The sequence below is a fragment of the Gymnoscopelus braueri genome (assembly GCF_963280865.1).
Source record: "Gymnoscopelus braueri genome assembly, chromosome: 1".
Classification (NCBI taxonomy): Eukaryota; Metazoa; Chordata; class Actinopteri; order Myctophiformes; family Myctophidae; genus Gymnoscopelus; species Gymnoscopelus braueri.
The window spans coordinates 41,408,100-41,420,599 of NC_137603.1; the positions used below are offsets into that span (position 1 = coordinate 41,408,100).

At 40.6% G+C, this 12,500-nt stretch overlaps 1 protein-coding gene across 1 annotated transcript in view; it reads right to left on the minus strand.

Annotated features, from left to right (window-relative positions):
* Positions 1-12,500, minus strand: part of spata17 (spermatogenesis associated 17) — a gene marked incomplete at both ends in the record, with an annotated part of 83,350 nt that overhangs the window by 70,497 nt on the left and 353 nt on the right. Inside the window, 2 exons of the mRNA XM_080433165.1 lie at positions 7,238-7,336; positions 12,062-12,112. Coding sequence (XP_080289291.1) covers positions 7,238-7,336; positions 12,062-12,112 — 150 coding nt within the window. The remainder of the gene's footprint in view (positions 1-7,237; positions 7,337-12,061; positions 12,113-12,500) is intronic.

Sequence of the window (12,500 nt, forward strand, 5' to 3'; positions counted from 1 at the left end):
TCGCGCAGACCTTGTGTTTATCCGCTATACACGACTTGTCCATTTGAAGCATAAAACTGCTGGAGGCAGGAGCTGATTTTCCCCCTCTGTCCAATCGGGTGAGTCGAAGGCGGACCGTCCCAATACTCAGGAAGCAACATGGTGCTCAAGCAAAGATTGTTAATATAGCAAGATACACAATCTCCATTGGAGCCACTAGAGGCGAAATAGTACACAAATCCTACAAATGGTCTCCTAAGTAGGTGTGGTTTGCTTCTCCCCCTACCATCCCACCACCCTCCCCCCCCCCCCCTCCCCTCTCCCTGGCACGTCATGTGGATGTGTATTTGTGTATTTTCTTCATTAAAGAAAATAAATGCTTTACATGTTTGAAAGTGCACTATTATTGGCAAAGATGCTTTTTAAGAAACCCATACAATTCAAAATCGCAGAATACAAAATCAGCTGAGTTTGGTTTTGTTGCAATTAGTGGGAGGTTGACCTCCATTTTTGCATAAAATGTCTGGACTATAGGTGTCCGGAGTATTTGTGCAATGTATTAGTCCACGTTTTTCATTAAAGAAGTGTTCTAATCCCGTCTGTGATTTCCCCCCCCCCCTTGTTTACTTCCTGTTTACATAGAGTGTAATTGCGGCTTTCACCGGATGCGCCCCGTCACTACCGCCCATTGGGAACTTCCGACAGAATCGGCCACAGATGGGATTAAAACACTTCTTAATTGAAAAATATGGACTAATACATTGCACAAATACTCCAGGGTGAACTGGGGGGTGGTCGCTAAGACTCTCGTAGATATAAACATTTTAAAATCAATAAAATACATACGATAGTCTTGATCTAAGGCTAACGGCAAAGATGAATCTGACACATAGTTGTTAAAACGGATAAAATAATTGCTGTCTGTGGTTCTATATGGGCTGTGGCAATAATTCTGACAAATAATAGCTTGCAGTAACGGATACAAAAAATTGGAACCATGAACTTGAGTTCAAAGTTTTAAATTATGAACTATGAACTGAACTAGTTCATTTTAAAATTTGTGAACAGAACTTTGAACTAGCTCATGTAGAAAGTGAACTTTCCCAACACTGCATAGGGCCGGATTCACTAAGCAATTTACGCCCATATTTTGAGCGTACCGGCATTTACGACAATTCCTACATTAGTAGTCTGATTCCCTAATGTTTTATTTGTCGGTGATTTGAGCGGAAGCTCCGCTCTTTCTCAAGTCAGCTCCGAGGCTGATCAAATCTTGCGTATGTCATTAGAATGCTTTATTCTTCATGCAAAATCAATTACAACAGTGCCTCAGTACCTCAAATAAAATATGTATGTGCACATCATTTGTCAACACATCTACTTATATAAAGGGAGATTGACTTCCGCCGCTGACGCCACACCCACTCCATTGATTTGCACCTCTCGCCGCTGACGCCATACCCACAGCATTGATTTCGACTAAACACAACAACTAAATATGACATGTCACCACAACACCAGCCACAACGTGCGCGCTGAATTTACGGGTGGCGTAGGGTACTTCTCATTGCTCACTACACATTTTCCACCTCGCAACATAATTTATTCTACTCACCACATTACGACCACACCGGACGGGGAAACATTTTCGCACCGTTTACCGTCAGCACAACCGAACGCCGACGGCCACAGCCGAAACAACACGAAGCGGCGGCCATTGAAATCAGCGGTCTTCGCTCGCAAAAGTATGCAAGGGATAATGCATGGGGAGGTAGTCATTATTGAAATTTAAAGCCCTTCAGGGCGATTAACCACCATTATCCCACTTATTACACGGCTACTTAATAAATACATAAATAAATGTACCCAAAAGTAACAACAAAACGAAGTATTTCCTTGCTTACGGCAATGAAAGTATTCCATAAGTATTGGGCTGGGCGGACAAGTTCGCCTCGGAAAACAAATGACAAAATAAAAAAAAACTCGCCCCAAAACACACTCGCCCCCCATTCTATATACTGCCGATTTGCCTGTAATACCGCCGGATTTGCCCCGGGGCGACTGTGTTTTGGGGCGAGCGTTTTGAGCCACGATAAACAAGGAAGTGCAGTGGATCGAATACAATCACTTTTCGGTTATTGCATCGTCTATTTCTCACTTGAAATGTTTTCAAAAACATTCTTTTTTTTTTATGATTCAATGTTTATTCGTTTTTTGTTATACACAGAAATTAGAATATAAACAAAAGGAGTGTTAAACACCAAAAGCATACATACGAATAGACAACAAAAGCAACAAAAGCAATACAATACAATACAATAAATCAAATTAAGAAGAACAAAACAAAACAAAACAAAAAACAACAATGCCAAGTGATCCTGGGTATTTCCTTTACATACATTATATTCAATGAGGTAAAAGGGGGAAAAAAGAATAATCGTATGTTGCGCTACCACCACATCTCAAGTCTTGTTAGCAATGTACATTATATAGCCTCCCCACTTACGGATGTATTTATCCAATCTGTCAGACCTCCTATAGGTTATCTGCTCATAAGCAGCAACTTTGCCAATCTCTACAAACCATTCTTGGAATGAAGGACTCCCAGCATCCTTCCAACCCCTCATCAGAACCTGTCTACCGATCATGATAGCAGTCAGGATGAAATCCACATAATCACAGTGGGCAACCTGCTTTGGGTCACCCAGTATGTAAAGCCTGGGGCAGAAGGGAAAATCAACCTTTGTCATTTCTAAGATACAGTTATGTATTTGCTTCCAAAACCTCTCAATTACGGGACAGTCCCAAAGAGCGTGAACTAGGGTGCCCACCGATGATGGGTCCTTGCACTTCCAACACTCAGCTGTGTCCTTAAGACCAAGTCTGTGCAACCGTGAGGGTGTCCAATAGAAGCGGTTGTGAATTTTAAATTGAATCAACCTGATTCTGATATCTTTAGACATTCTTGTTGAATTTTTGCAGATTCCATCCCACTCCTCCACTTCGATATCTAGGTTCAAGTCCTTCTCCCATAGTGTTTTCAACACATTAGGTACCTTGGTATTTTCCATAAATATCTTAGAATAGTAAAATGAGGCCTCGTGCCCTGTACCAAACACCATGGTGGTGCCCTTCAACAGTTCAGAATATTGAGGCAGAGTTCTAGGTGAACCAAATACTCCACATAATAAGTGTCTCAGTTGCAAATATTGCCAAAATGTAGATCTGGGTAGGTCAAATTCTGTAACTAGATCATCAAATGATTTAAGAGAATCTTCTTTGTATAAGTCGCCCAATGTAAGAATCCCTTTATTAACCCATTCCTTCCATAAAAATGGAGTTTTGTTAATGTGTATCAAAAACATTCTTGAGAGCAACGTTTAGTTGTAAATGACATTGGTTGTTTGTTTACATGGCTGTCATGTTGGATAAAGCATAAAACCAAGCAGCGCAGGTTATATCTCTGCATCGCCACAACAACAACAACAGAAGCGCGTCCTTCGCTTCACCCCCCCCCCCCCCCGTCTTGCTTACCTTTTTGTTCGAACCACGCCGTTGCTTTCACTTTAGTCATGTCTCTATCACACCACAATCACGCTAATATGTCCGTCATTCACGTGCCATGTACATCCCAAAGACAACCAACACCACGCAGCTGCTTTTGTAATCTCCCTACAACAACAGACGACTCGCCATCTGGGTTGCCACGTCGGCAAAAGACAAGCAGCAGGTCAGTGTTGCCAGATGTGCGCCAGAAACAAGCAACCACCTTCATGAAAAAAAAAAAAAACAGCCGAAGGGGTTCACCATGTTTCACGGGGGTCTGCGGGGGTCCCAACACTCCCGGGGGGACCGAGGACCCCCAGGGGGTCCCTCATCTATTTCTTTTATTTTAAATATTTTTATTTTTTTAACTTTGCTTTTGGAAATTTTTATCCCACGATTTTGGTACCCCAAAATAAGCCCGTAGGTCGCCCTTATCCTTTCCATTTTTATTAGTCTATTATTTGGTGGTGGGGTTAACTTCTTTTCTCATTACACATGAGATCATTATGTTCAGCTGATCCATCATGCAACAGAGGGACTTGCTTCCAGACAGAACAGATGTACAAGTTGTCTGTCAAGGCGATGCGACGCCGACGTCTGTATTTTTAGACGAGAGACAGACGACGTTGAACTTCTCCAGCACCAGTGTTGCCAGATTTTGTGAGAGAAATAAGCAACCAGGTCTATGAAAATAAGCCCAGAAGAAGCAACTATAGGGCACTAGGCCATTATGAGAACTGTAAACCATACTGTAAACATTGAAAATAACCAATCTGCAATATTCCAAATTTTCTTTCAAGATTCTTTTGAAAATGGCAGATCTACAAGCTCACAACGCGTCCCATCGCGACGCGTTGTGAGCTTGTAGATCTGCTATTTTCAAAAACTCTTGAAAGAAAATGTGGAATATTTGGAATATTTTTGAAACATTCTAACAACACAAATCTGGTATGGGGCTCCCTGGCACAAAACATTTTCAGATAGGGGTTATAGGGACAGATAGGCTACATTAATTTGGGGGTCCATGATATGAAAATATTTGAGAACCACTGGTTGAAATATAAATAAGCAACTACACTTTAGAAACAAGCCCAAGAAACCACAACCCGCAACTACCAATATTTACAAGCAAATTTACAGAAAAAAAGCCCAAAGTCGCTTATAATAAGCGGACATGGCAACACTGTTCAGCACGGTGAAGTTGGATATTTCATTTCCTGTTGCTTTTTATGGTGCGAAAAGGGGAGTGGAACAATGCAAATGAACTTCTCGGGAACACGCTTGAGATTTTACGACCAGCTGGCAGCCGCCCAGATTCATCATGACATACACCTGTGATCCGCACATTTGAGGGATATACACACCCCTTTGTGAATTGCACGTTTTAGCTTAGAGAAAATACACCCTCCTTTAGTAACTTTCTTTATACCTTATTTACGACGAGCTTAGTGAAGGCCTTTCTCTTCTGGTAGACAAGGATATGGGTTTTATTCCTGCTCACATTATACTATGTGTAAGAATTCTTGATGAAGTGGCCATTTGTGTGTGTGTGTGTGTGTGTGTGTGTGTGTGTGTGTGTGTGTGTGTGTGTGTGTGTGTGTGTGTGTGTGTGTGTGTGTGTGTGTGTGTGTGTGTGTGCGCGCGCGCGCGTGTGTGTGTGTTGTAATACAATACTTAGGTGGCAACACTTCCTTAATGCACTTTATGAGCCCAGTCACCTGTACTTCGACAGGGGAGGTGAAGGAGGGAGGAGAGGAGAAGAGGCGAAGAGGAGGAGGGGAGAAGGGGGGGGGGGGGGGAGGGGAGGAGGGGAGGAGGGGAGAAGGGGAGTCAGTGATCCAAGGAGCACTTTAACAAATTTACATTTAATTTTAGCAGAGGCCGCAAGATATTTTCTGGCAAAATATATTAGCAACATTAAAAAAAATTGGACTATTAGCTAAACGTCGCTTTTTTTCTTCTTTTTTGTCAAAAATAAAAGATGACGTCTCTGCAGCGCTGAGCCCTGCAGCTTCAAATCAGACACTAATTTTTAATTTCTTTACATCGTTCACTTCTCTCCCTCTCACCCCCAGGCGCTTTGGAGGACTTCTCTCTCTCTCTCCCTCTCTTTCTCTCTCTTTTCTCATCCTTTCTTCATCTCCTTCTCTTCCTCCCCTCCTCCTTCATGGTTGCTCTACCTCTCATCTAGCACAAGTTAACTAATGTCTCTCTCTCTTTCTTTCTTTCGTATACAAGGTGTAACTCACACTCGTCCTCCAACCCCCCCCCCCCCCCTCTCGCTGAGGTTATGGGAACACAAGTCCACCTTTTCCCCAGCTGCCTTTACATTAATCAAATCAATTCATCTTCAGTGAGTCTTTCCTGCTGTTCTGCATAAAATGTTGTTGTGTGAGGAAGGTAGCGGAGGTCCCTCGACAAACCATACATCACCAACACAACCCATACATCACAAACACACATAGAAAAACTGAAAGGAAGTTCAATGTTCACTTTTCACATTTCCTCATCTTAGAAAATATATAATTACAATTAGGCTATATAAGTTATGTTATTGTACAGTTAAAGTAGAGTAAAGATGGATACTCTGAGTGGGGGGGGGGGTAATTATTTTTCTTTTTCTTTTTTATCACAAATGGGAATATGTGTTATCCCTGCTTCTAGTCAGGCTGAATTAAATACATGCATTTCCTTTTGGGAAATGTAGACTGTTTGATATTTATGTTAAATAATATCACAAAAATGTATGTTAACCACATTAACCCTGGCGTCCCCATTTTGGCCAGATTTTCTAAATGTTTTAAAAAGCTGTTGCGATGCAACACGTTGCAAGATTGTAGATTGGTAGACTAATATAGGACTTCAGTGTTAAGAAAATGCCTCCACTCCATTTAACAAATCCAACCCAAACTTAATGTTGTGAACTCTGTACCCTAAAATGATTCAACGGTCTGCATTCTAGATGGGCATATTGACCCTATTTAAAATGTCAAGCCCTTTACTGACTATTAAAGAGTGCTACTTGAAAGGATACTTTTTTATGGGTTCAAAATAAATCAGACTTCTTTCGTCTTAAAAAAAAAAAAGATTAACAACTTCATCAACAATGTGCATAATTATCTACGTTTAAAGTCGCTTTGGATAAGAGTGTCTGCTAAAGGGCTAAATTGACACAGAAATATAATAGCAGAAAACACAGAACAAAGCATCTCAACTAGAATAGAAAATCAAACATTAGAAATAAATGCAAAATGAAATATATCCAAATCAAATGTCATGATTACCAGAATATACGCATCAGCCACAGATGCCAATGCTCTCCTATGCACTTCACCTCTGCAGACATATATAATGTTAACAAATAAACCCTAGACTTTAATTGACCGGAGTCCCCCAGGGGTCTATACTAGCTCCACTACGTTTTACCCTGAATAGTATTTTTGGCAAAAATAGCCAATCTGTTAGCACTGGTTACTGTAGCACGTAACCCAGCGTGTTACGTGCTAAAGTATTTTCACAGAATGTTTGTACCCAGAATAGGGACACTAGGGTTCATGTGAGTAACAGATTTTCAGCAAATTACATTTTCAGTACATCAGACTGAGTCAACCTCTGATGCATTTTTACAATTATTTGTTATTATTTGTGTAACTTTTTTATAACCACATTTAGTCATCATGTATCTTCACCTGAGGGTCAACATTTACCTGACTAGGTCATTCTTCATGGTCAGTCCTCGCAGGTACTTCTTACGAGTGTAGAAGTTATGGATGTATTTTCTCACATAGAAACCTCTCCACCTGCGCTGGATCTGTAAGAAACAGTCACACAACAGTCTAAACAACGGCAACATCGATAGACTTCCTAATTTTCTCACAAGGTGACAGTCCGAATGCGTCTTTATTTTGAGAACCCTGAAAGAAATTATCTGGTTAACTAAGCAATGAAATATGTTCAGTAAGAAGAGATGCATTTAACTACTTAGACCCTATATTCTTAAGTTGACCGGGGGCCTAGGTACTACAAGTCCGCTCCTAGTTTCCCTCTACAGTACATCTCTCAACCAAAAATATCTACAAGCTCCCAATTCGTCCCAATGTAGATTTTCAACAAATGTTCAACCCAGAACAGGGATACTGGGGTAAGTGGTTAAGACTCAATAATAAGACGATAATTATGTGAATGCTCTGCGCAGAGTAAGACATTATGTGCGCCTCTGAATTGTATGTGATATATAATCATGATGAGGTTATCTGTATATAACTTTGCAGAGAGAGAATGAAAGAAATGAACAGTTTTTATTGTTATTATCATTATGTTATGCCAATGCTTTACAATTAGATTAAAAAAAACAACAACAACATAATTCTGAGATATTAATAATCTTAATATTAATCCTCCTTTTTAATCTGTTCTGTCTATGGGTCTAACATGAAACATTTCCCCTGCCAAGCTGGGACAAAAGGGTTCACAAAGACATACGTAAACTGGCAGCAAATTAGCGTGCACGCATACACAACACACACACACACACACACACACACACACACACACACACACACACACACACACACACACACACACACGCACGCACGCACGCACGCACGCACGCACGCACGCACGCACGCACGCACAGATACATAAGGTAAATGGACAAATACCTCCAGACAGGCAGACAGATATGCATATAAACGAAATACGCACACGCATGCATGCATGCCTGCACATACACACACACACACACACACACACACACACACACACACACACACACACACATGGAGGCTAGAGGACCATTCTGAAGCGGTGTGGATGTCCTTCAGACTAATTAGGAGATTAAAACAACAGAAGGTAAAAGAATAATCAGACAGCAAGAGGAGAGAGGAGAGAAGAGAAGAGAAGAGAAGAGGAGAAAAGAGAAGAGGGGAGGAGAGGGGAGGAGAGGAGAGGGAAAAGAAAACAAAGAGCAAAATGAGAATTAGCATTGATCTACCAGTCAATAGATAATTCTAAATAAAGTAATTGCCGCCACCGAAGTTCTTGTTGACCTTTTTTTGACTAGTGAAATCAATGCAGTTGAATGTAATAGAAGAGCGAGCGCGGCGTGTAAACACTGGTTTCCATTACAGCGCTAATACATGATCTTCTGTTAGCCAGCATGCCGTTATGAAGCCAAGCAAACGGGACAGTCACTGAGGGGATTCAAAACTGATTGGTTCTCTCTCTCTGCCCTTGCTCATGCACTGTACAATTCTGTGAGTGTTAATTTAAGTCAGTGAGTGAACAAATGTAACCAAATGGACCTTTATGGGTCCATTTGGTTTTGGTTTAGGCGCGCAACAGTGAATCGAACTAATAGATTTAATTGATTATAACAAAATGAATCGTTTTCGAAATTGCTATTTTTGCACGACACCATTGTATGATGAAGGACAAAATAGAGCTTAAGTGGTTAATCAGACTAATCAATTATAATCAATTATAAAAACTATGTGAGTTTTTTTTCACATTGATTCATTGATGTACAGTATAAAAACATCTATATAATTGTCTTTAAAATATATTTATTTCATAAAAAAAATATAATTTATATTATATATAAATATAAATATGTTTTTTGTTTAGTTCTTTTGTCTTGTACACTCTGAGTTACAAATGGATGCATTAAAACTTTCTTCCTCTGCTGGTCAGTGACAGACAGTGGGTGGAGAATTCCTTCACAGACTCACCAGCATGCAGACAGACATGCTGTCATACAGTACATACACATACATTTGTGCAAATGTACACCTGTGCATACTGTAAATGCATTCACATACACATGCACGATCCTATTGGATTCATTCAACATATGTATTAACTATCCATTCTTGTTGGCCACCATGGATTCTACACTATTAACAGCAAAAAAAGTATTTGTATTCTACAAACCCCAGTTAAGTTTCACTTTCATTTTTAAAGAATCGCTTTTGAACTATAAAAGGCAGCCTCAACATCAGATTTTCTTATTTTTTATATAGCAAGCTTTCGGTCATAGACCTTCTTCAGGCATGTCTGAAGAAGGTAAAGCTGAAAGCTTGCTATATAAAAAATAAAGAAATCAGATTTTGCACAGTTTTGAGTGTGCGGAGGCTGCATTTATTGTTCATTTGGATCCCTTTTGGCTCCAGCACTTCACCCAAGTCTACTGGCAGATGAGCTGTGTTCACTATTAAAGGACTGCTTTTAAAATAAATGAACGGTTATACAGTAAAACCGTAGGTGATAAAGAGATTCTAGGAGACAGATTTTCAAAGTGGGGGCGACAGCCCACAAAGGGGCACCAGGTGAGCTATTTGAAAAGGAGAGGACACTTAAAGATAATTTATTTTTTTATTTAAATTCAAATTCAACTCATAACATTGTGCCAGGTCATCATTTTATATCACTTTCTCCTCACCTAACCTTGCATCACCAGGCTTTCTGTATAAGACCTGTGGAAAGCCTGGTTTCCATTCCATTTTAAACAGTGCCATCCAGGCTCAAGCCCACCTACTCCAAAACTGTATCTGGTCATTTGCACACACATACAGGCACACAGACTATTTCTGTATCCGCTGATTCTCTCTATCCATTATGTAGAGAATCAGCAGATGCAAACGGGCAAAGCGAAATGATCCCATTCTACTTAAAGGAGGAGTTCACCCAAAAAATTACTTATTTTCTATCAATTACACACCCCATGAAGCCTTGATTTCATGGATTTATTTTTGTTTTTTGTTTTGTGGCAGACAATAATTTGATGACGTGTGTATTTCCGGTAGGAGACACAGATAATCTACTTTGTGTCTCCTACCAGATACATTAGCCGGTAGGAGACGGGAATCAAATTATTAGCTTAGGAATGCGACAAAAACAAAAAAGAATCCATGGATTCAAGGCTTCATAGGGTGTGCAATTGATAGAAAATAAGTCATTTTTTGGGTGAACTCCTCCTTTAAATTAATGGAAAGGTTGTTGAAAAGAAACATATCAGATTAGCAGACTGGAGACAGCTCAGTTGTAAATGACATTGCATTCATAAAGCTTTAGGCTATGTTTGATTTGGCAGTGTAATTTAAATGTTTGTTTGTTAGGTTTTAAAGACAGAATAGGGGGCTGCGGCCAGAGGCTATGGCTATTTCTGGGTCCTTGGTATAGAATGCTTTTGGTACCCCTGTTCTAGGAAATCAAAAGGCAGTGTAAAACAAGACAGATGACCGTTTAACTTCATCCTCCCTTGCGTAATAGGGAGGATGATGTAAAGAATAATCCTGAGATTGTGATAAATGACAAATCAATCAATTTGACAAGAAAATAAATAATTCTTAATTCAATGATTCAATATTTCAAGTTAAAATGAGTATGTTCTTGAAAAACAAGTAAACCTTGTTGAACACCATGACCTGAAAATTCAGAGTGATTTCATGAGATCCTGTTTCTCTTCTCATCTCTCCATATCTATTTTTCTTTCCAGTATACATTCCCAGTGTTTCCTGTAGACATGTATGTGTTTTTTTTACAGGGCTAATAAAGCACTCTCCTCTCCACCTTCTGCTGCTTCTACTCCACTTTAAGTGGTGACATCATCCCTCACCTCTGACCCTGCGACCTCAGATGGCGCGGTCGGACGCTGACCCCTGGATCTGTGGTCTGAAGCGCAGAGGTGGTCAGCTTTATTTGTTTGTGTTGCCATCAAATATAAAACTCAAAACCCTCCATTTCCAGGCCTTCCAGCCAACACCCAAACATCTGGCTTGTTCTGAACATCGACACAGCCTCTTCAATAAACACAGGGGGGATTTCTTTGTTGGCCTGTAAAAACCTTTAATGGTTTCGGCTGAGTGAAATTGTTAGGCAAAAGAGTGGTCTGCATGGAACAGTAAAAATATAAGGTTTCAACGCGATATCCTCGTGTAAAAGTGCCAAAGCGTCAGTCAAAGCCACAGCCTTATGATTTATGGGTTTACAGTAGTAGCTGTTAAAATGATATGAGGAAGAGAGAGCATTTTATAAGAGGAACGTGACAGCGGGGAATGCTGAGAGAAAAATCATAGAAATGTCTTGAGGAGCCGAGAAGCCAGAAAACCCCCTGAAGCATTACGTATCACACTTTACACTTGAAGCATTTTGCTTGTGTCCACTGGGACTTAAAATGGTAAATGCAAGTTCCCCAGAACAAAAATGAATAATGTAGCCTACAGAAATAACACACGGCTCATTTATATACCGTAGAAATGTGTACGGATGTGTCACACATTTTGTTTCTGTTACATTTTTAACTAAATTGCATCCAGATAAGTTTAATCTCACTGCTATTATTTGCTTCAACCAAAAGCATAAGATCTGATCATGTAATCACCAATTTTATTTTGCAGTGAGCTAGGTGAGGACTGCTACTTGTCCTGCCACTTGTGGACCCCCTGTCCTGCTACAGTACTTGTGCCCCCCCCCCCCCCCCAATTGCCACTCCAATTACACAAAAACAAAACAGAAACACACTGGGGGTGATATTTACCGTGATCGCCATCTCCTCATAGGCATTCATCTTCATGATAAAATATGCTGCCTGCGAACACAAAGGGAAGACATAGCGTTACATCTAGTCTGCCGGTCCTCTGTTCGGTCCACAGCAGGCCTCAAAGATAAACACATCTCTATACATAATACATAGCGCACACACACACACAAACAGTCAGATAATGCTTGATTTATACTTGATCGCTCGCCGTGTTGCACACCAAACATTGCAGATCTACGAGCTCACAACACATAGCGCTGCGATGCGTTGTGAGCTTGTAGATCTGCTGTAGTTCGGTGCACGACACTGACACGCAACTACGTCTAAATCACCCTTTAGGCCTAGTGGAGGAGAAGGGGGGTAGGGGGGCCAGAGAAAGTGAGCAGGTGAAAGAGAGAGGGAGCTGAGGTGAACGAGGGTGAGCGAAACGCAAGAG